This window comes from Parasteatoda tepidariorum, chromosome 2, assembly GCF_043381705.1.
Source record: "Parasteatoda tepidariorum isolate YZ-2023 chromosome 2, CAS_Ptep_4.0, whole genome shotgun sequence".
NCBI classification, from domain to species: Eukaryota; Metazoa; Arthropoda; class Arachnida; order Araneae; family Theridiidae; genus Parasteatoda; species Parasteatoda tepidariorum.
This window is the reverse complement of record NC_092205.1, coordinates 62,775,095-62,801,826: the sequence shown is the minus strand read 5'-3', so window position 1 is coordinate 62,801,826 and position 26,732 is coordinate 62,775,095. Positions and strand designations below refer to the sequence as shown.

Here is a 26,732-nt window from a genome sequence, read left to right as displayed (position 1 = left end):
TGCCGATTCTTAAAATAATGAAGGAGAGCAAATAGCTAAAAATAGGCGAATATTTTTTTTATTGTTTTTTTTTAATTCTCCTAGAAAAAAACATTTAGTTTTTTAAAGAAGAAAAATTGGGGAGATTTAATTAACGCAACCCGATACTCTCTCAATCTAAATTGTCGAGATAATATCATTGTTTTCACTACCATTTTGTTAAAAAAAAAGCACAATATTTTTCTCAACACTGAGCTAAGATATTGATCTAGGCTATTTATTCATTATCTTGTTCCTATAAATTTACTGCTTTTCCAACATTCATTTGATAATTACATAAATTTACTGCACCTCTTAAATCAACTAACGCTGAGGTGTTCAATTTAAAATCGATCCTTTACAAAAAATTTAAGGTAATTTTGAGGTTTGCAGGAAGTTGTTTCGAGTTGTCAAGGTTGGTTTGAGGTTTATTAGAAGTGAATTTCTAAATCAACCTTAAAAGATCAACCTCCCAAGGTGTATAATCAAGATGTATGAAGTTGTTTTATTTATACTTAAGATTGTTTTGGGGTTGATGAAAATCTAGTTCAGAACAACCACGTGGTTTACATGAAGTTGTTTTGAGTTGTCAAGGTTGGTTTGAGGTTCATTGGAAGTTGAGGGTTAATGGTTGCTATAGGGTTGATGGAAATCTACTTTAGAGCAACCACATGCTTTACATGAAGTTGTTTTGAGTTGTCAAGGTTGGTTTGAGGTTTATTTGAGGTTGAGGGTTGATGGAAATCTACTTCAGAGCAACCACATGCTTTACATGAAGTTGTTTTGAGTTGTCAAGGTTGTTTTGAGGTTTATTCGAAGTGAATTTCAAAATCAACCTTAAAAGATCTACCACCCAAGGTGTATAGTCAAGGAGTATGAAGATGTTTTATTCACACTTAAGGTTGTTTTGGGGTTGATAGAAATCTACTTTAAAGCAATCAGCCAAGGGAGGCTGTTTCTGAGGAGTGCGATTTTTTTTTCTATACTTCAAGCAAATACGTATACATGAGGTGTGAATAATTTTACCCGATCTAAACTAAAATTATTTCTGAGTTATGCATAAAGTAGATTTCGTGAGGTGTAAATGAAGTTGAAATTGAAGTTTATTAATGAGGTTATTTTTGGTGAAAAATATAACCTCATTTTTGACCTAAGGTGTATTTTTTTACATCTGTCAGCCTCAAAATAGCCACAAAAACACCTTATTTGTTTTGTAAAGGATGAGCTTTGTCTTTATTCGTGTGGTGGAGGATTATATTTGGTACTAAATACATATTCAAAATTATGAATAATGAGACAGGTCTAGACACAAAGCAAAAAAAGAGAGAATACGAACGCTTATTTCGTGATATTTTTCATATTATGACATGTGATGCAATTATAGTCAATACATATTTCCTTGCTTTTAACTTTTATATAATTTCATATTTTTAATCATTCTTAATCCTATTATTAATAAATTAAAATAATTAGTAAATTTTTAACATGTTTTATAAATAGCAAATGTAAACATTTTATCTTAATAAATGTAGTGACTTCAATTCAATACAAGTTTATAATTCATTATTTAATACAAGTTGATTCAATGCAAGTTCATAACTCATTATGCAGTGTCGCGACTTAATCGAATATTAAAAACTATTTTTAACGTTATTTTTTTTAAACCACTTTATTTCTCAAACCACAAAAATGCTTCGGTTACAGGGTTATATTCATTTCTAACGGTCTTTTTAGTCATTAAATTGTAGACTGGTAATTTTAAGTTTAATATTAAAATCACCGTGTTGGCTTTGTTTTTGGCTATATTATCTACCGAAATCTCGACAAATCATTTCCTCCCACGATCCTAAGTTTCGGTGTGGAGCAATTCATTCAGTAGTAATTTAAAATTCTTAGTGTTAGAACTGGGGATAGGGTTGAATGTCCGTGGCCCCTTAGATCGATCGTTGAAAGTATCACATAATAGTTACATAAAAATCATTTCCCCAAAAAGAGACTGTCTTCCTCTCTGCATAAGAGACTGCGCAATGTTTAATTTTGTTGATAAAATATTTTTTGAATTATTTAGTATGGCCATATTTGTTTAAATTTTTAAAAATTCACCATAATAAATCAAGGAGGTTCTCTTTCGCTTGATCTTATCTCTGCAATATCCCCCTCTTTTTGATATGCACGAGAAATTTTCCCTGTTATTCAATCTTCCACGACATATCCATTCTGAAAATAATAATTAAAAAATAATAACTGAAACTAAAACTAATTTTTTTTTTTATTTCTTTTTCGAATTCTCTCAAAGAGAGCACTTACATTTTCCAAATGTTTGGCAGAAACATTTGTAAGAGCCAATTAACACGAACCAATACTCCCCGATTTCAAACGGTTGAGATAACATTATTGTTTTCAATAACACTTCCAACGGAAGCATTCGTCGACAATCAGCCTGGATATCGATCTAGGCTATATTCCTCCATCGTCTTGTGATAATAAATTTACTGCTACTCTAACATTCCCCCGCTTCCGAGGCATGCAGTCATTGCTGCTCTCAAATCAACTAACGCCGAGGCGTTTCATTCAAAATATATGAACTTTGTCTTTACTCGTGTGTTGGAGGATTACATTTAGTTCTGTAAGCTTATTCAAAATCATGAACAATGAACCAGGCCATCATAAATGATTGCGGGCCGATTGCCAACGCTGCCGTGGCAACACTGGAAAGTCACGTGATATCCCCGAGCCATTCCTCAGGTTAAAGGGGCGGAATTCAGTTTGTTAGATCACGTCGCTGCAAGATATTAGGTAATGGTCACCTAAATGATATTTTGGCCCTGAGGTTTTCATCCATCCTTCACTCATTAACTGGATTAACAATATTATAGATTACTGGTTAATTATGAATGCTGGATTACCAATGTTATGTATTGTTGCACATCACAGTAAGATATATCAGCATATACCTTTCAAATTTGGAATACTATTTGCACATCCGGTTTAGACCTAGTGTAGGTATTGACATTTTGTTAGATAAATTCAAACATAAATACTTCTGTAATATATAAATTAGATTTATATGTTTTTCAAGAACAATTTTTCAAGTTAAAAAGGAAGAGCGGTGAGTGATAAAATTTATTTATAATAGAACGAAGGTAATCATAAATTGAGAAATGTAATGACGTTAGTCAGGAAAAATAAACTAACAATTGCAAATAACTATAATGTATGCTTTAAAGAAATAGAATTTCTTTATACTTTATGTTTATGTTATCAATATCGTATATTTACGTCATGAAACAGACTAACAGAAAAATTTAGATTGAAAAAAAAAAAATAATTTAAACTTTTCATTACGTAAAAAATAGAGGCAAAACTAGTCGCAATAAAATTAGAAGTCTTAGACAAGAATTGAAAATAATGTTTTAATAGTTAAATTTTGCCTGCCAAATTTGTTATTATTAAATTTTTCTAGAAACTATAGATAATTTTTCATACTTTATGTTTATGTTAGGAATATCATATATTTATGTCATGAAACAGACTAACAGAAAAGTTCAGATAAAAAAAAAGAAATTGGAATCAAATTTTTCATTACGTAAAAAATAGAGGCAAAACTAGTCGCAATAAAATTAGTAGTCATAGACAAGAATTGAAAAAAATGCTTTATTCGTACAATTCAACTTGTTAAATTTGTTATTATGAATTTTTTGTTTAAACTTTAGGTAAATAATAACTTAAATTTTACTTCATTTTAATGTGCGAAAAAATTATGTCAAATTTGATGTGAGTGATTTCTGAAAGCTTTTAGGCTTGCATGCGAAAATAAACCATTTTATTCTTATCAGCAAATTTGCTTTCCAATTACAATGCGTATCTGAAACCAAAAGTCAATGAATTTCAACCTAAGTCTTATTGCTGAATCAATGTTGATATATTTCAACTAAAGGACTAATTTGTAATCGAGAATTTCACAGCACTGAGAAAAATAATTTGAACGCAAACCAATATATTTTAAATCTATTATTCAATTTGATTTGTTTGAAAGCACAGAACCAATTTAGAGTTGAATCGAATTTAATAACCATAGCTTTAAAAGGATGATGAAATTGCCTGAATAGACAACACACGGAGTGCGTGGCCTAGCGATGTTTCCCTTATGGGAGCAATCTAATCAAATCGCAAAAAAAATTTGATGGGACCGAATGCATTTGCTCGATCTGTTTTAGTTTAATCTATTGGAAAAATACATGTATAAAACAATTTTTCTTCTTCTTTAGTTCATCTATAGTGAATTATATTATTTTAACAAACTTGATAAAACTTTTACATTTTCTTAAAGCCTTTAAAAATGTGGCTTAATATGTGGCAGATTGATTCAGTGGCGAATGAGTGCATTGGATAAAGAAACTGTATTTAATAGTAGTAAACAATGAAACAACAATATGATGGTACGATATTTTTAGGGTTTTTCCAATAAGCCATCCATTCCTATCCATTGCCTGCCACACAAGTGATACAGAAAAAGTGTGTGATTACAACGCCCTCTTTTGGTCTGACAGAAATTCGTAACTTAATCTAACCCTTTAACGCAGAATTTTCATTCAACATATTTTTAAATTTTTTTAAAATTATTTTGTATTAATTTAAGTCAAATTAAAAGAAAAATATTATATTTTAGTATTTTAATTATTTGTGATTATGAAATATAGCATGAAACAACGATTTGAAGGCAAAATCTTCTAAGCACGACTTTCCAAACATTTTTTTTTTCAAATTTGCACTTATTTGCAGTAATTTAGATCTAAAATGCTCATCTTCATTTAGATTCATCATTGAAATTTCTTTAATTCAAAAAAACAAGTATTGATACATTATTAAATATGAATAAAATTATTTTTTCAAACTACGTTTTTGGGGCTTTTAGGTTTTAGTAGAAATATAATTCCGATAATCCAACAGATTTTTAGTAGCTATCGGACTGTATCTTATAGTTGAAAGATATCAAAATATACTTCTGCTTGTAATTAGACCTTAAGAAAAAATATTTATAAAAGAATTAACGCTGTCCCAACTCTGTCAAAAAGTTAAAGGTTCCATGCTTTTTTTACTTAAGATCGAAACCTCTATTTGTAAACGCATATAGCTTTATGAGATCATTCTAATTTGGAAAGTAAATAACATCAAATGTGTAACATGCGAAACAATTCCCTATTTCTTCCAATGGCATGCACAAACTAGCCCCATTACCATGCACCTTCACTAGCCCCATGAAGACATCTGTTTGCCTATGCCTAATGCTGATTAGTTTTATTTTATTTTGTAACTGGCGTTGAACAGTCGACCCAATTCTGAGTTAACGACTACCAATGTTCAACTCCGTAGAATTGTAATTTTGAACCTATCCCAGAAGGCATAAGAACTCCTGAATCAAGTATTGTGACAAGCTAGCTTTCGTGGAGAACTTTCTGATGGAACTAACCAGCATTTGCATTATATAGAGAGAAAACCACGAAAACCCACCATGGAAAGCCTGACGGAAAGGGGATTTTATCCCAATATCTGTCTAACAGTAAATATATTTTACATCAGCACTGTGATCAGTGCGAGCTGGGAGCAGAGTTCGTTTCAATCAGCCACCACTGGTATTCAAACCTGGGTCACCGCATTAAGTAACAAATGCTTTGTCCCCTGAGCCATCACGGCTCTAAAATGCTGTTTAGTTCAAACTATGCAAAGTAGAAGTTAATATAAATACGATCAATGTGTGAAATATTATAGGTAAACGTAGTAAACATTTACCAAGAATAGCTCATAAATATTTATAATTTTGAAAGGTAAATTTCGAGAAACATATAACCTTAATCATTATGTTTTCATATGTATATCGTATATTCATAAACGAGTCGATCTTCCTTTTAAGTAAATGGCTTTCGGGAAATGAATAATTCCAAGAAAATACTCTTGAATTCTCTTGAATTTATTATGTGAATGTGCTACAAATGCAGCCAGCCTTTCAGCTTATCTCCTTCGCAAGAGGTAGACACTTCTATTTTCTCCGCACGCTCAGTTTAATCGACTACACACTTAATACAGAAATGGCCTTTTGCGGAAATTATGAGGAAATTCATTATGTAAACACTTCATTGCAAACTTCCTCTTTAACGTAAGGTATCAACGTCACCTGACTCATCTGTTTCGAACGGTCTCTAGACTTGCGGTTTGCTATTGACGTCGCAATCTCAGAGACCCAGAAACGTGGGTTGATATTTTTGATTAATCTAAATTTAAATATCAGTTCTAATTTATTAAAAAAAGGGATTCATGAAATATTTAATAATACTCTTCTTAACAGATAATTGTAGTTGTAATTAATGCCTAAAACATTCGAATTTTACCAATATTCCGAAGAGAATATTATTATTTCGTTAAGATTAAGAAGTATTAATAAGAACTTGCCCATGTCTTTTTTATGTGATAGTTGCTTTTATTTGTGGATTGTTTTCTAAATTTTTAAAGCTGAGTTTATTATTTATTTTGTACTGTAAGTAGAGTCTTATTCTATACTGAAAGTACCCTGACGTGATCAAATGATTGATCTCTGGACTTGCAGTTTATTATTGATGTTTCAAACTTAGTGATCAAGTTAGTATTTTTGATTTATCTAGAATTAAATATATATGCCAGTTATAATTTATTCATAAAAAAATGCTAACGTAGTGGGAAAAAGTATGGTCAAAACTACCAGAAGAAGGTTAAATTTATCGTGCTTCTGGTTCTTTAAAAGTAGCAAAAAGTTTGATAATTTTTACCGAAGAGCTTTGGAAAATATTTTCATACTATTAATAATATAATAAGTTTTTATAATATATGTGATAAATTTTGGTAATTTTATCTAAGCATAGTATAGCCATTTATTCAGTTAAACTTGCTTTTATGTTTTGTGTTTTTTCCAAATTAGTGGTGATAAGAACTATAATTTTGAAAATTAGAATTTCCGATCAGTCATTTTCGTTATCGAAAGAATGAATTACCAAATAAATGGTTGAAATATCGTATAATTCGGTTTTATATCCAGATTATTGGTTTTTTTCCATCACAAATGCTATAAAGACGAGGGATGTTTTTTCACCGTGCGAAATATTTGATTTCTTTCAGCAAATGATAATAGTTATAATTAATGTCAAAAAGGTTTTAATCTAACTGATAAACCAAAAAGAGCATTGTTATTTCGCTATGGTTTAGAAACATTAATAAAAATTTAACCATGTCTTTCTTATGTGAAAGTTGCTATTATTTGCGGATAGTATTTTTTTTTAATTTTTAACGAAATGAAAAAAGGTCAACCAAAGTAAATATTATTGATGTGTAATTGCTTACGTACTTAATGTATTGTTTATTGCGTACTTTAAAATAGTTTTATATACTTAAAGTTCTTACTACTCAAAATAACTTTCCGCACTTATTATGAACCATATTATCATTCAAACACTTTATTAGCAGCTACCTACAAACTGAGATATCAACTTGAATCTTCTGGATCGATTGTAGTAAAGCTCTTCAAATTTACTAACCTCGTGTTAAGTCAGTTTCGGTTTTCCGTGGTAAGATCAAGGAATTTTATTGGATTGCTCTTTCTCTAATTGTGTTTCAGTGGTTCGGGATTCCATCTAATGTAATGTCCCTAGTAGTCTTTGAGTCGAAAAGTTCACGCATAGTTAAACAGTTGCAAAGCATGGTTTAGAGACCGGGTGATTAGTGTCACTATCTAAATATTTTTCGATTTAATTTGTTACAGTGTAGTTCGCGCATGCTCCCACATCAGTTAAAATTTAACTTATCACGAACTATTTGACCGATTTATCTAAGTTTTCCTTTCCTGCAATTCAAAATTTTTAAGATGATATAAAATCTTTTTCAGAAATTCAATTTTTTTCGTCAATTATTAAAATTAATTAAAAAAAAGTTATAAATAATTATTAATTTTTTGCATAAAATTATCCGTGCACGGAAAGAAATTTTATAATTTTGCGCAAAAATTTTTTCAATTTGCTAAAAATGTTCTCGAAATATGATTGAATTCGCAAAACGTAAAATTAAGATTGAAGGTGTTTAAGCTTATTCCAACTCAAGTGCTGGCCAAACTATTGGGATAATATCTTTCAGATTACTGTTTTCGAATCAGATTACTGAATTCGAATTCGCCTATGAATCAAACTGCGATTCTAGAGTCTTTGTGTCCGATTTATTAACTTTAAATGTCGTCTGCACTAATTAATCAATTTAATTTAAGTCTCCGAACCATTAAGTACGCAGAAATTCAATCACTATTAAATCAAAAAATATTTAGGGAAATCACTTAGATAAATATTTATAAAAAATATTTAGGGAAATAAATTGTCCAACTCCTGTATTTTCCTGATTGCGGCTGTTCTCCATATTTTGGTGTTAAGAAGTAAGAATCCATTTTAAAAAAAACATTCATTGTGTTCATTCAGAGAAAGTATTTTTCATGCGTGATTTTCAACTTAAAATATCATTTGCACTAATTAATTACTGTATTTAAAGTTCAGATCTCGAAGCATTAAAATTAAGTAGATATAATTAAAAAACTAATGATTATATCTCACGTGTTTTTCAGGTTGTTTACTTTTTTTTTATTTCTGTATGTCACCCAGCTAGCAAAAAATTTGAAACCACAAATAACGAACAGTTTTTTTTTCCTTGCAAAAATTAACTAAGCATGATACCTCTTGAAAGAATAACACAAAAAAATATCTAATTTTCATTGAATTTCTATAAAAACATCCCTTAATTATTTTAGTATTAAAAAATATATTTTAATAAGATTTGTTGTATGCAGATAACGTAAAAAAATTTCAAAAGATAACGGACTGAAAGCAATGACATTGACTGCTTAAATTTAATTTGAAGTTTCCTTTAGCTCTTCTTGTTACTGTAATCATAATTTAATAAAAAAATTACTTCTAAGATAAAGCGGGCGAAGGAGGTAATCTTTGAACTAAAAAATTAAAAAGAGGTCTTTAAATATTTTCTTAAGTCTTTAAAATTAAGTAGAGTATTTAACAAGAGCGTTCTTTTCATGTAAAAAATATCTAATGTAATTACTAAAATAAAAAATAAAAAAAATTATTTTTGTCACATCACGTAAATTTTTTTTCAACAATTAAAGCTAATTCTTATAGTCTTATGACGTGTTCTTTTTTACACAATAGGCAATGAAAAGTCTTATTTATATCTTTAAAATAAAATTATTTATATTATGATAGTTTTTCACTGACATAAGATATTGCACCTGTTTCATAAGATTGTACTGTATAAGATAATGCATTATGCTCCTTTAAACCTATCCTCGTCACCACTGAAGTATAAAGGAATATAGCAAAAAAATATTTTACCCTCCCGCTTTACTATTTTCTGCCATAAAATAAACAAAATAGGAATTATACTGCGATTGGGCAAAAAATTTTAGGTACATAAATGTGAACCCTGGGTTTTAATTAAGTAAAATAATATAAATATTTTAAATGTTAAATTGCACCTAAAGTAGGCATAATGTTATATTATGGTGTATAATGCATAATGTTATATTATGATCTATTTAAATACAATAATGAATAGATTTAATAACTATTTAGAAAAGTTTTTTAAAAGAATACGTATTTTACTATGAAATGCAGAACCAATGCTTAGCAATGCAGGAAATCTGCACGAAATTACTGCGTGAAATCTGTTTCAAAACTACTTTAATTATGCAAATCAGGAAAAATAGCTAATTATTGAAAAGAATGCAACATTTAATATACAAAAAATATTTAATTTTTAGGGGAAAATTTCAAAATTATGAAATAAAACACAAAAAATTAAAGCTATTGAATGCATGTATGTACCTTAATATACATCAATTAATTAAAAATATACCTAAAACTGATACAAAATAGATATAAAATTGAATACTTATAATACTGTGAGATTTCGCATACGTACCAAGGCACACATGCGTGGACGTTCTTGACCTTATTATTTTTAAATATTAAGTAAATATAAATTTAAAAGCTTCATACAGATCACAAAACCACTAAGTCAAAAGAAAAGAAAATATTTTCAGAGTAACTAAATTATATAATATTTAAAATTAGTTACATTTTCGACCACGTGGATTTAGCATCATTTTTTGAAAATCTCTTCCTTTTTTGTGGAATTCTACCCAAATAACTTACATTTTCTGCATCCATATCGGAATCCCCAGAAACGCTTAAATATCCACGAATGTTTCAGTGAAGGTAAAACTATAGATTTTTAACATGTGTTTAGAAGCTAAGAAGTGAAAGGTGAATAAGAATAGTAGAAGTGAATAAGATACATTTAACGCGTTTCTAATAATTTTTTACCGAAGTGCTTTGATAATTATTTTGGTAATTAGTTTGATAATACGGCATTAAGACACATAAGTTGACATACATGTGGCCCCCTAAGCACCCCTCTATGATATTCATTTTATCGTAAAATACATTTTTACCGTAAAATTTCATACAGTAAATTTTGCAGCAATACAAATTTAATTACGGTGATTCAATGATTTTAGAGTAAATATTACAGTAAAAAATTACTTCACATCAAATTTCTTTGCTCATTAAAACGTTACGGAAAAAAATACTAACACCCTGAGGTATTTGCCGGTAATTTTTATAGTAATTTGATCCAGAATTTTTACAATGTATTGTTAAATTTTCCTAAAAGGTATAGAGAATTGTATTCAAAATTATTAGTCTCATGGAATGTTATAATTTTCAAATAGGTAAAAATTATTATATTCAAGATTATTAATCTCACGCAATGTGAATCATTAATATTGCATTGCAGAATAAATAAATAAAAAACTTCCAAAAGTGTTTTGCATCGTAAGTTTCAGAAGTTGTCAAATAACAAATTTGTATGCCACATGCTAAAATATATATATATATTTGTCTTGCTTTAAACTCTTAAAAAAACTACTTTTTCCAACTGTTCCTCTTTCATAAACAATTATAATATCCAAAGATTATATCACTTAGCGCCAACATCGCTTCAGCTTCTAAACTGTTAAAAAAATATAAGAGTAGTCTATATTATAAACCTTCACCTTAAAAAATCGATTTTTGTATGACAGATGTCCCCTGACAGATCGATTTCCCTTGATGTCCCACATCCGACTAGAACTGTTTTCTTCTTCCCTCTCCAGCCAAAACTTACCTCTCGACTGATATAAAGAAGCCCTTCCAATCAATCAGTCATGCTGTGTTTCCAGGAAACAGCTTGTAAGATACTCTGTTTTCGGGCATTTTGGAGGATGCAACGGATGTTTGTCTTAAACACCGAATGATACCGAAGGAGATACATGAATTTTTACTTTTGATATATTTCTTTAAGCTTTTTCTCAAATATACCAGCGTATAGTTCGTTTTAACGTTAACATTTAACGTTTATAACGTTTATCGTTTATAACGTTTAACGTTTGTAACGTTTATAACGTTTAACGCTTATAAAGTTTAACGTTTATAACGTTTAACGTTTATAACGTTTTACGTTTATAACGTTTAACGTTTATAACGTTTAACGTTTATAACGTTTAACGTTTATAACGTTAAAGAATCACAATTTTCATGTGCCTAAATTCTTCCTTACACCATGTACAACTTTTCATAAAGTTTCACTATATTATCATTATTATTATTATTTAATAGATAGATTTATTTAAGCTTTTTCTCTAATATACTAGCATATAGCACTGATATTAACGTTAAAAGACATGTTTACGTGCGTATAAATTCTTCATACGCACGTAACTACAACTTAACGTTCAACTTTTCATAAAGGTTCATTATTTTTATTGTTTTTTATTTTTCACTTTGAAAACTTAGTTCCAATTAATTTAATTTTAAATCGTTATTTCGCATAATTTGTTTTATTTTGCCGGATTTCTATTGCTTTTAATTCATAGTTTGAGTTAACGCTCACCATCAGGCTTAATGATGGAAATGTAAGGGAGAAAAGATAGAGTTGTAATGATGGAACATATGCCTACGAACCGAATCGTAGACATTGCATGTTGTCTTTCTGCCTCATAAAAAAGAAATAGAGGTCTCATTGCACCAGTCTAGTTCAAATTTTTTACTTTAAAATCTGCAAAATTAAAATTAGTCTGATATGGATAATGTAGACATTTAATTTTATATAATAACACAATGAACACAAAAGAAGTACTATTTATGGTAAAACCAACACACACTCAAACGAGAGAGCCAAGCAAACTTAGTTGGTTCAACTGTTCTAAAAGGACTGAAAATTACTTTATAAAAAGTCAAAGCCAAAAATAGGAACATGTGATATGTAATTCTAAACAAAGTCAAGACTCATCCTGTGCGGTCGCTTGGCCTCAAACGCGGTGCGTATGAGGCCAAGTTGTCGCAGACACCTTAACTTAAAATGTTCTGCACAAATACGTTACTTATTACTTTTTAAATGAATTTGCAGCTCTATGTAAAAAGCATGGTAAAAACTATCAGAACATGGTAAAACTTATCACGCTTCTGACTCTATAGCAGTTTTAAAAAACAAAATAATTATTAAAGAAGCGCTTTAGTAATATTTTGGGGGAAATTAACACTAATAACACTAAAATATGGCTTTATAATATATGATAAAATTAAGTACTTTTATCATGATATTTTAGATCATGTCATGAAAACTATATTTATCCGGTTGCATTTACTTTTCGGTTTTGTATTTTTTACAAAACGTGTGGTAATGAAAACCATAATTGCGGAAAACCAGAAGTTCCGGTAAAATTTACCGTATGAACAGAAAAATTACTAAATGAATATTTTAAATACCATATATTCTGGACTTAATAATCAGAATTATGGGGGTTTTTTCAACCAAAAATGCCATTATCATACAGTACGGTAATTTTACCAGACTTTTTTTTCTCCGTGTGGTGAGAACTCTGCTCCTAAACCGAATCATCTAAATGTAGGCATCCCTGAAATCATTATGAAACCGATAACCATTTATAAACGAAATTGCAACGGTAATTGTAAATATTTTGGTCACATAAACTTGTGTGTCATGGTAAGATTAAACATGACAAATGCTAGTAAGTACCGAAAAACCGGAAAAAATATTATTGGCTCACAAATCAACCCATAATCAAATTTATTTTATCATTTATAAAAATAGTATTCTTGGATAAATTTCATTAAAACAAAAGAAAACAAACTCAAATTTTTCTTGAATACATACAAAAAAAAATTTTGGTAAAATTACCATACTGTATTGTAATTACTTTTATTATTAAATCACATAATTCTGGTATTAAAAACTAAAATATACGGTTATTAAACCATTCATTTGATACTTTTTCCTTTCAGATGGAAACGTTTTACCGAAAATATTCTGGTTTTCAAAATTATAGTTTTCAACATCACATGTTTAGTAAAAAATACAAAACTGAAAAGTAAATTTAACCGAATAAAAGTGTTTTATGCCATGCTAAGATACATAGTTTTACCACATTTAACAAATTTTATAACGTATTAGAAAACCATATTTTATTATTAATTTTACCAAAATCTTTACCAAAGCTCTTTGGTAAAAATTATCGAGCTTTATGATGACCCCACGGAGACAGAAACGCGAAAATTTTTACCATATTCTTGTAGATTTAATCATAACTCTTTTTCTTAGTATAGTAGAATCATAATTAATTTATCACTTTAAAAAAACTGTACTACACTAGAAGCAATTGAACTACCTTCGAATAATGTACATTATTTACGTTCTTAAGAAATACCTCACTTAGCAATTCACTGAACTGCACATAACCTATCAGTAATAAAATGCATAGGTTATATTTTGAGCTATGCATTACAAAACCATTTACTTTGGAAAGCTTTTTAAGAGATACCATGGTTTCATCTTTTTATGTATGAATAAATTCACTCAATGAAGTTATTTTTAAGAGTCCATTGTTATCTAAACTTAATAATACCAACTTAAATTCTACTATATTCTAGATTTAATATTTAAAAAAATAAAATGATAATTTGACGTACATTTTAAGAAATCCTCACACAAAACTTTTATTGAGTTCTATATTAAATAACCATGATAGTAAAATGCAAGTACTTTTAAACGTTCTAGTTATATCTCTGACATTGAGAAAAGTTTCCTTGTTGCATTAATCAAATCAAGCGAACAAAACCTTTGAAGCCTGTGGAATAAAACAAATCTTACTATTAAATAAAGCATAAAGCCTCAAATCCATTTTCAGAAAAACTTAAGTAAATGCTTGGTAAAAACTGTTTTCTCCGTGGATTTGTGAATTCATAGATTTAAATCCTTTTCATTTTCTATCGTATTTATTAAGCATTTAGACATTTTCTTAAGATTTGCTTACAGCTTATTTTATTTTCCTTTTTCTTTTCAATTTTTTTACAATTTCGTTTGCTTGTTAAGAATTAAATTACAGAACGCAGTGAGTTCACTTTGTATTTAATTTTTGTATGCATTTTAAATTAAGGCGATTCATTAAAGTTTCAGCTGTATTTAACATAAATTTCATTTTAAATTTCTTTTCATATAAAGAGTGTTCACTTAGCTTTTTAAAATTGAAGGAGAGCTAGGGCAAATAATGAGAATTACGAATTTATAAACAACCCATGTTTGGGATTGCCAATATACGCCACTAGAGGTACTTCTTTCTTATAGACTACTAGTTCTTGGAAATTTTGAACTAATAATTTTATTTATTGTTTTAATTTCGCATAATTTTCACAAAATTCTTTGAAATCTGCCCAAAAGTAGCTGTTTTATAGAAATTTAAGGATTTGGCAATCGAATTTAGTGCTACACATATTTTCAAGCTTATTATAATCAATTTAATAGCTTCAGTGCAAAAAAATATCATTTCAAAATCAAACACATTCTTAAAACATATTTGTATTAATTCTTTCAAATAATAATTGTTATTCTGTCAATTCTATCTAATTTTCATACGATAACTATATTTCGATGCTTAAAAATGTATTTCTAACAGTTATCTGTTTGAGAATATACATGTAGTAATTTTCTGTTTTAGTCACAAATACATTTTTAGCACCAAATTGTAGTTATCGCACGAAAATTATGGAAAATTACCAAAATAGCAACAGCTTGAAGGTTAAGTTCGAATATATTACAAAATATATGCTTTTTCTGAAACGTGCTTGCATTGAAGCTGAAGTGTTTGCACTGCATGAAAATATGCCTTGCCAATACAAAGATGAATAAATAAATAAATAAATAAATAAATAAAAGCTATAACAGTGAAGAAGTAAGTATAAAATATAATTACATGCACAGCTAAAACCTTTACTTTTATCTCACCACTAAAAATGGTTGCAACTACATTTTCTGCAGAGTACATGAATGTTCGATTTAGTATGAACTTGAAAAAAAAATGTTCCTTCACGCACCTTTCATGGGTGTTCAGCATCAAATTTTGAGAGATATTATTCGGTAGTTTTTACAGTGTATAAAAACAGTTTTTGTTTCAATATGTATCAAATTGTAGTCTTACTAATTGTAGTCTTACTAATTGTAGTCTTACTAACTGTAGTTTTACTGCAGTTAAATTGTGGTTTTGCTATTTTTATGCACTAAAATGAATGTTAAAAATAAATGATATTTTACTAAGTTCATACTCGTAATTCTCGATTAAGTTTTAAGTATGGCCAATTAACTTAATGTATTATAAGAATCGATTTCGTTCGCACTATTTAATTTTTTTGTTCAAAAAAAAACAGCAGGGGTTTTCTTAAACCTTTTTTTGACAGATAAAAAAATCTTAGCAGTAAAAAGAATTATTTAAAAGAAATAAGAAAAAAAACTGAACATCCTTTATAACATTTTATTTAAGTTTTTTTTTTGTTTCTGAAGTTTCTTAATTCGAAACTTTCGCTGACAGATGTAAAATTATAATCTCCTTCGAGTTTACTTCATTAAAAAGCGAAGTAAGAAAAATGTTATTTTCCACGTTAAGATAAAAAAAAAAGCTTTCATTTTCTTTCTGAAATTTAATCATTTGCATTTCAGCTCCTTCGTAAAATGGTTATGTATCTTTCATCTTTTACTTTTTTTTCCTCTTTGACATTTACAGATAAAAGCAGAATTTGAGCTTAATGCAGAAACCAAAAGTATAATTTACGTCATTTAAAAAAATTCAAAAAGCAGAAATATTTTGCTTTACAAACATTAAAATATTGTTTTTTTTTTAATATATTTAATTCCCCATTTTTATTACTAAAACTATTTTAAAAAGAAATAGATTTTTTCAAGACTATCATTTCGAAAAAAATTTTACTATTTCAAATGATTATCTTAATTTTTAATAATTTTTTGTGATTATTATTTCAGTAACTATTTTTAAAAAAATCATGTAATTAGTATTTTGTTTTATTTTAGTAAGTTCTTTTGAAAGTTATATTTTTTTAAATTTATTTTATAGTGAAAGAAAATAAAATAAAACTTTATTTCCAAAAAAAAGTGAATCTACTAGATTTATTAATAATATTGTTGTTCGGTTAAAATTTCTCTTATTCTTTTCAAATGATCTGAGTTTAATTTTTCATTAAAGTTAGTCCCGTTCAATACATCCCTAATTTTTAAGAAAGTTAGCAAACACAAATTATTTCTCAAATTCACCCTTGTTTTATGTATATATAATGTATCCATAGCATATTTGCCTTCTTAGATTTTCCAAGTTCTAATTTTAAACAATAGTGTTCACTGCAAAAAAATCTGGATCAAATTACGGTAAAAAGTATCGAACTCAGAGTGTAAGAAATTTTACCATAAAATTATACGAACAAAAAATCTTACGTATCATAATTTATTATAATAATATTTACTGTAAAATCGTCGAATCATTGTAATTAAATACTAGTGTAAAAATTACGGAATGAAATGTAACTAAAAAAATTGGATTTTTTCCGTAAAATGGGCTTTTGGGACATAGCAAACAGGGTTCCCTTACTTTTTACCATAATTTGATCCAGTACATACATCCGGTACCGTTTACAGTCAGTACATATCTGACATAGATCTGAGTAAACGCATGCTTAAAAAGAAAATCAAGGCTGAAATTTTTCCCCTCATTTCTTTTAATATTTCATAAATATGTTAAATATTAAAGTAAAATGAGATAGATGCTTATTTTTCGCTAGAGGCTGTTTATTGATATTCATGAAGCTTAAATTCATACCAAAAATGGAATGGTAGTAAATATGGTAGTTAAATCTTTTATAATTACTATAATTACTTTATTATTTATGATTACTTAATCTTTTATAATTACTTTAATATTATTAATAAACCTTACGTATTTTTCTGCATGTCATATTTTTAATTAGAAGTATTTTTGAAATTAAAAAAAACTGGCACAAGGAAGAAATATACAAAATTTCAGATGGTGCAGCAGTTGAGTAAACAGAATGTGGAAATTTCCCAACAGGCCATTTCTCTACAGAATGTATCCTGCACTAATTAATAAATAGCCTTAGTTTTCTCACTTAAGAAAAGAGCTTTGACACAAATTAAATTTATACACAAATAAAGAGAAGCAATTGTATAGAAAAGTACCATACATTAAGGTAATAAATGACAAATAAGTAATCAAGTAACATGTTTTTACTAAAAACAATATTTACTCTTTAATTTTATTTCTATTGTATAGTTATTAATAATAATAATCTGAAAACTAAAGTCTTCTGATTGGAAAAAAAATTATTCAAATTCTGCCTGTCTTATGAAACACATTTTTTTTAAAAATTACCTTATCCTTTATGTTGTATTTTCCTTATTGAAGCATTGTATTTTCCATTGGTATTTTTACATAGCTTCAATATAGAAATATACAATAGTGCATCGTATTTTTGAAACAAAGTAAAAAGTTCTAAGAATCGAGACAAACCCAGGTATCCAAAAACTGTTAAATTCTGCATAAAAATATATCTTACTAAAGAGCACAGTATAATAGTAGTAAATAAGTGCGTGTCCAAAATAGTAATTTTCGACGCAAAAACCTTTCAATATTTGAATTGTTGGTTCCATTGAATTACCACTGTACCATTCATAATTGCAAACAAATATGTAAATATGCTTTAAATAAAATTATATCACTTTTCCCTGCGGGATAAAATACCTTATGATATCCTATTCAATTAAGAAATCCATTAAAAATGTGTTACTTTATATTTTCATTGTTTTTAACACATTTTTAAGTCTCATTTAAAATTGCCGATGAAGAATATTAAAAATATTAAAAAATATAAATTTTTAGATACATTTCCTGATTACCGGTTGAAAAAAGTTAAATTTTTATTTTTAATAATACAAAGAGAAACCACTGGTTGATAAATTCTATCGTACAATTCCCTTTATCGTACTATTCTATTGTACGTAGCAATTCTTTGACAACTGTAAACAGTTTTGCAATAATGTATAGCTTAGTGAAAGGATAAATAAAATGCTAATAAAAAGTACTTTTTAAAGAAACATATTTTGATAACTATTGCAAACATTCTGATTTTTTGGATTACATGGTCTCCGGAATACAAACATCTTAAAATTCTAGAGCTTTTTCATTACTGAAAAATAGAGCAAATAATAATCTTTTATGAAATAAAAATTATGTTTTTTTATAATGCATCTACAGCATATTTACCTTCCTGATTTTCCAAGTTATAAATTTTAAACAATAGTGTACACTGTAAAAAAAATCCGGATCAAATTACGGTAAGAAGTATCGGCACTCAGAGTGCAAGCTCTATTATTTACTGTAAAATTTTCGAATCATTGTAATTAAATAATAGTGTAAAAATTACGGTATGAAATTTTACTGTAAAATTAGATTTTATGGTAAAATGGATCATTACGGTAAAATGGACTTGGTAAATTGTAAATCAACGCTCACTGTTTTATTACATTTTTTGTTATCTCAGTTAGAATGCGCAATAAGACTTAGTTCCGTTCTTACCCTCTTAAACTGCAAGGATATATCGACTCTTTGCACTGTGATCGTATCTTTATAATTTTCCTATTTACGATAATTTGTTAACACACAAGATATCTTTAACAAAATTATATTTGGCTTCAAGAGTTTTTTAACTGAAAAAAAGTTAAATTTCAACTTTAGAAACTTTTTACTTTTTTTCATAAACTATTAGCACTTACTAAGTAAAGAATATTGTTTTTCTATTTGTAAGTCATAAGGAATCCATCAGATTCTACCTGAAGACTACCACAATGATGGAAAAACTTCTTATAAATCCTTAGCAAAGAGTGTAGTATTATCACAACAGCCATTGTTGGTCAGGGAGCTCAAGGAGGTAAAGGATCTACAATTATAATGCAAATGTTATGATATTGGCAATGTGGTCAGCTTTGAGCAACAGCCTCCTGACAGGCTAGTACCTAACTATCTGGTGTAAAACAATCGCCAATCCGACAATGGAGATATGAACCCTACTCTACAATACCACGACACAGTGTCTTAACTACTTTGTTATTGACGCGCAATCATAGATGAATTATTTCAATTCTATTCAAGCTAAATCATTTTCAGTACCGAGACATTCTAGTTTCAATTGTAACGAATATCAGAAACATCTTATTTTATTTTAATTTTTTTTAAATGACTCAAAAATAAAATGTTAGTACTGTCTGTACATTTTGCAAAAAATAGCATAAAAAAACTCAAACAATACTAAGTTCAATAGCATAAAAAAAACTCAAAATAATGCATGCATTTTAAAAAATTGAAATTTTGACCACATGTTTTGAGCAACTGTAAATATAGAATAATAACCTATTATGCAAGATTTGTAAACATGAGGAGTCTTACGAAAAAAGTAAATGCTTCGAAAACATCTATAATGTCTGTATACATTTTAAAATTTATTTATTTAAACTACTATATTTACTCGCCACCGTGTTACAACACTGAAAATTTTAACTACGTTAGAATATTGTTCATAAAATTACCTTTCCTGATGGTATCGCTTTAGAACACTTTTTGCATGTTTGTGCACCACATTCCACACAAGCACATTCTTTGGGATGTGAGCGGCACAGTGAACACTTTTCAACTTCTTTTTCTACTTCTTCTTCCCTAGAATAAAAAGAAATAAGAATTTCAGAAAACGTTCAAAATTCGTTTCATTTTACCTAAAAAAAGAGAAAGGAAACCAAGAAAAACTATCCGGATATTTTTAAAATAAATTATAAATAATAATTACAAAAAAAAAATTTTTTATTTATAATTATAAATAAAAATTTATTTCTATAGGTCCTCCTACTACTATATTTTCCTTTAATGCTAACACGGCTCTTTACTTTCAGAGCTTCAATATTACATTTAGGGATAATTTTTTTTCAAATATATTCTTGCGAATGCAAACATAATCAAATTATAAATTATTATTATTGTTATTAATTTCATTGAATTTTAAATATATATATACTTTTTTCATGTATTACAAAATTTTTCTCTTTTCTGACTCTTCCGTTAAGCTTATTTAGTTTTAATAATTACTTAACCAGTTTAATTTTTTAATTAATGATTATAGACTTTACTTTTGCTAATTTCTTTCTTTGTGCCTTTAATGCATAAAAAAATTTAAATATCATGCTTTTAATCAAAGTAATGGCTGGAGATTTAACTGATAAATGTGAATCATTTCTTTTAATTTAGTTAATCATTTCATTCATTTACACATGATTTTAACAACCATTTAAAACATATTGATAAATGGACAATTCCATCAGGTAGGAATTCCATATTATGAGGCTTAAAATGCAAAAACTGAATTTAAAAAACAAACAATTCAATATCTGCTAAAATAACTCTTCTTTTTGGCATTTATACACTGAGAAATATTGATTTTTCAAAACTATTAGATTATGCAAAACTTTGCCCTAACTCTATGAGAGCACCAAAAAGTTTTTTAATGATCTAGAAAAAATTAACAATAAAATATGGTTTCATAATTTGAGATAAAAATTTGACAAATGATGTAAAATATTGTAATTTTATCATGATAACTATAATTTACTTACATGAGCATTGTATACGAACCATTAATTTGGTTAAATCTATTTTTCAGTTTTGTATTTTTATTAGTTGTGAAGTAATAAGAACCCAGAATTTCAAAACCAGAATTTCCAGTTAACCGTTTCTCACGAACGGAAAAATTGCCAAATGGTTTTTTCCGGAACGAAAAAAATAATTAATTTTGTTTTTTGAAATTGAAACATCACAAAATGATTTATTGAAAATAAAAATTTTAATATTTGATTTATTAAAAATAAAAATCAAGGGGAACTAAAACTTAATTTTTGAAAAAAAATTAATATTAAGATTCATTATAATTTTCTATTTATTATATCTCTTTTGCCTTTAACATAAAATAATTGTAACTGAAAGACACAAAAAATCTTAAAATAACAAACTATCTAAAACCGATATTTATTTATCCAATTCACATTTATTGAAAATTTTAATATTTGAAGATAAATAAATTTTAATTTAGATTATATATTCTAAATCATATTAGTTTTTCATTTATTTATAACTATATTATTTATAATAATAGCCATTAATTTTTATTTCAATATTTTTAAACCAAATATAAATACACGCTTCACTAAAGAAATAATTTTTTCTCCTTTAACTTCTGATCTCTTCTGAAAGAGAAAGTATTCCGAAATAAATTTTGCAAAAATACTCTTAGATGTTGACACCAAAAATATTTTATCAAGTGGATTATATCTTATCGAAAAACCGCAGAATCTCTTTTCTATCTTTTACTTATGTTCTATCATTGTTATGTTAGGTACTGAAAATGATTTTTTTTTTCATAATGTTCTTTTCAATTTTCCTCCTTTTGAAGAAACCTGAAAAAACTAAAACTATCTATTATTTCTTCTATTTGTGGATGTCAGCAAATGGAAGTCATGATTTAAAATAAAGTGAATAAGAAAAAACATTGAATAAAAATTCAAGCTAGTCCTGAGAGTTTCGCGACTGAAGTGAAAAGATAAAAAAAATTATTTTGTTGTTCTTTCATTTAATTAATTATTTATTTAAACATTAAAATCCTGATTTCAAAAGTAGTACAAAGCTATGTTTTAAAAAACCTGTAAAAATCATTAATTTGGTAACTCTTAATTAGCTTGATTGTAAATAGAAAAAAAATTTCATTTAAAAGCATATTTTTGTATTATTAATGATTGGCTGCTTCAAATAATTATTTTTTTTATTTTCAAATGTACTAGATACTTTGCAAAAAATATTACAACATATTACAATATTACAAAAAGTTAAAGAAAAATTTGCAATCTGCGTGAAAAAAAGTAACAATTACCTGCATCGTCTAGATGCAGGTAATTGCTACCTTCGTTACAAAATTGTATCAAAATTGTATCAATTGTTACTATGGTAATGTCAAACTTTAAAAAAAACATAATGTACGGTATTTAAACCATTCATTTGGTAATTTTTCCGTTCATAACGTAAATGTTTGCAAGAATTCTGATTTTCAAAATTCTAGTTCTTATTATCCAACATTTAGTAAGAAAGGCAAAATTAAAATTTAATTTAACCAAATAATAAGTTTTTATGCTATGACCAAAGGTATCATGACAAAATTATCAAATTCTATCACATATTGTAAACCATATTAATCGTTAGTTTTTCCAAAACCCTTACCTAATAGCTACGGTAAATATTATTGTGATTATTTCAGTTTCTAATTTTAAAATAACGAAAATATATATAGTTTTTTACGGAACTAGTGCAATTATACAAACATAATATTAAACAAAGCTAATAAAATTATTTTCATTGAGTCAACCAATTGCTGTAATATCACATGACTCATTTCTAAATTTCAACAATACATTTCTTCTAATTCGCATTCTATATCCCTGTTTTTAGTTCAATGGTAGGCTTGAATAGAAAACAACACGTAACAGCTATAAACAGTGCGCTTATAGCTTTGTCTTTGTAGCGTTAAACACGCCAACACAGCGTAAAGATGCGTAGCATCTAAAATAAACTTAAGCATGCGCTTTTGTTGCCAATCTTACGTATTGGGGCGTACGAGCTAAAGTAAATGTGTGAACTCCCCCCCCCCCGCCCTATTAATGCTTAGTAAAAATCTTGTGCATCGTGGTAAAAGCTTGTTTTTTATACATACTAAATAAAAAAAATCCTAATAGAGGTATTTAAAATGGATACTGTGATGATCGGTTTTAATGACCCCCGAAGGGAGGATAATCACTTTGAAAATTTTGAGTATCATGATTTAGCCACCAGAAATAGAATTATGCCAAATGAATACAACTCATCTTTGTTCTGATTGTATAAACCTCTAAATTCGTATTTTGCTTGATCTGATAATGTAAAGCCACTGATAAGCGCAAAAAAATAATAAAATATGAATATAAACTGTAATTAATTTATATTTTTTTTGTCGTATGCATGTTTAGGCATTTGGGGTGCGATTGTTCCTGTTTTTCAGTGGCGCCATCTATGGCCAGGAATTCGACTTCTGCCACGGCATTCACACAACCACAAACCGTTTATAGGGCGGGTCACAATCACACACATTCACACACAAAGGAGAAATGACATAGAACACACAGAGAGTGAAAGAAACATCCATGCCTTGCCCGGGATTCGAACCCAGGACCTTTCTGATACAAGGACAGTTCCCTGCCCCCTACACAGACCGGTCTGCATATTTTTTTAATGATGTCGTCATGTGGCTTTCAGTATTGTTATGATTGCGTCATGCCGATTAATATCAACTTATCGATTATTTTTTAAGTAAGTTAGTATTTAAAGGTTTTGAAATGAAATCAAAATTATAATTTAATTGTATATTTTATGCTGCCTTAAAAAGCCTCATTACACAGCCGTAACCTCAGATTCTTTGGATGTAATATTTTACATTACATTCCATATTTTATTATGCTTATAAAATTTTATTCCATTTTATGAACTCTTAATTGTGGTTTCGAATGAACTACGACTTTAAACTTTATATACTATTGGATTTTTTAGAAAGATTTGTATCTTTCTCAAACTTTCAAAATACATATAACGCCTTTTTAATTTATAATAACATGTTGGAAGTTTAATTTAATCTAATCTAATACATTTGATGAACCGTGATTAAATTTTTCCCCTTCATTCAAAAACATAAAATGAAATTAAAAATAAAAAAGATACGCATAATTTGCTTTGATACGAAATTGAATAGCATTTACAGATATATAAACTGAATAATTTATGGAACCATCTTGTATTATTCGTTTAAGTAATTTATTCCGTTCAAGTTGTTTACTTAATGTAATTTCGAATTTGGAGAATAAATTGATGCACCCGTATTATTCAGAATCGAATTTAAGCATAGAAACAATTTCAAGCATCCAAATTTCTAACATATCTGAATATCTTTCCTACATTTAATGAACGGTGCAGAACTTTGTACAGAAATTTATTTACAACAAGGGAATTTAAGTAATTGACATCAGCAGCAATTTTGCTGGGTAATAAAATGTAAATTTAATTTGTATTCTTGAGTTTAGGATTCTTTTTTCTTAATTTAAAAGTCTAATTAAGTAAACTTCAATATCTAGTAAAATGAAAATTATAAAGTTAAAAATTTCCACAAAAAAAGCTTTCATTAAATTCAAATATTTAAATTGTCTAAAGTAAATGAAAATAGGAGAGTGTCTGATGATTTACGTAAAAGAAGAATAGTACAAAAATTATCAAAAACTTCTATAACATTAGACTTATGAAAAAAATTAAGGAATTCTCACACTACATGACTGCAAAAGCGACGGAATAATATTTTTAAACGAACACAGACATATTTATAAATTTTATAGAGCCATTTTTTTATATAAGAAATTTGCTTTAAAAATAAAATCCTTTTCAATGACTACGATATTGTTTTCTTTTCGTGTAGAATTTAAATTTAATTCTGTAAATTACTGATATTACAGAAAGTTATTGGTACACAGAAAATTACTGATACGCAGAAAGTTACTGATAACTGCAAGTTGATTTGTGTTCAGCTATTATTAGTAGTAGTTATTAATATTTGTTTTATATCATTGTTTCCAAAATTGTGACTAAAATTAATTGAAAACAGAAAAAATATACAAAATAAGATTATGTTTGCAGTTTTGGCTTAAGACAAGATAACTAATATAATTTTGCGGAAAAAAAACTATTACATTAAAAACTACTTTTGATATTAATTTACTAATGATTCTTAATTTTGGCACACAAAAATCCAAATTAGGCCTTAAGAAAAATAAACTAATACTTTGATTAAATAATTGAAAATAAGGAAAAAATAAAAATAGAAGCAGTTTAATGAAAAATCAGCTTATGACTTTTTAATATATTCCGACTCAAAGAAAATTTTGTTCCAAATGCCTACTGGAAATACTTTTAAACTCATTTCTAAAATTTCAAGAATATTTATACGAGCAAAACTATTTAAGAATTCATTTTATCCTTCCTATTTTGCCTCTTATGAGTGATAAAAAATAAACGGGAAAATAAGAGAAGGCGGATATTTTTTATGTACCTCGAAATTGCTTTATAGCCTCTTCAATCTACAATTCAGAGTAACAATTTGCATAAATTTGCATAAAGACTTTTTTTTCACAACCAGAGGAGTTTCCTTTTTCTTTTGAACAGAGTGGTAGGATTAGAATTTTATTTTTTATATAAATACCTCGTTAAGGGAAAGAAAAACGTTTAAGCTTAATGCAATTTAGAATTGGTCAGATTAGGAGGATTTCAGAAAATACAAATACTTCAGGCTTACAACAAAAAATTTAAACGATTAAATGAAGCAAGTTTGTTGTATTTCTTATGTAATATTAAGATTTATTTCAGTTGTTTTTATATCATATAAAAACATCCTCGTTTGAAAGAGGCTTGCTTAACTCCTTTTTAATCTCGAATGAGAGTTTTGTATATGAAAAAAAAGCTTTGATGAGTAGAAACTTTTTAAAAACCGAAACTTAGCAGGAATACGACGAATAATTAAGAAATTATGTATATTATCCATAATAATAAAATTAGGTGTTTGTCTGTCCATCTATTTCGTTTATAACTCCAAATCCGTTTGAGAATTAACCGTTAACCGGAAATTTGGACAGAGAATAAAAGCGGTAATTTTAGATCCTGAACCTTAAACCATGCAAAAATTTCAATTAGATAACTCGGGAGAAGCGTTTGAGAAATGAAGTTTTTTCCATTGGTTCAAAACTCGCTATTGATCAAAATGAAATTTCAGACGATTCTGTTTTTTCAATCATTCTAAGAATTACGTCAGTGATATCTTATAGCTCATAGTTAAAAAAGGGATTCATAACACATTCTTAGATATTTAATTTTTTCATGCGTTCCATTCTGTACTACTTTAAAGTGCACGCCATTCAAGTTTTTAAACATCAAATTCAACATTGAAATAAATATAAAAACAAGAAAATGATAAGAAATTGAAATATTTAAAAATAAGACGGAATTTACTTTACAAAATGTACTTTTGTTTATATATATATATATATATATATCTGGGTAATAAAATGTAAAT

General features: G+C 27.7%; 1 protein-coding gene across 1 annotated transcript in view; it reads right to left on the bottom strand.

The window, feature by feature from the left end:
- LOC107452377 (uncharacterized) overlaps positions 1-26,732 on the bottom strand; it is a 191,934-nt gene that overhangs the window by 98,954 nt on the left and 66,248 nt on the right. The window contains exon 2 of the mRNA XM_071177670.1: positions 20,089-20,215. Coding sequence (XP_071033771.1) covers positions 20,089-20,215 — 127 coding nt within the window. The remainder of the gene's footprint in view (positions 1-20,088; positions 20,216-26,732) is intronic.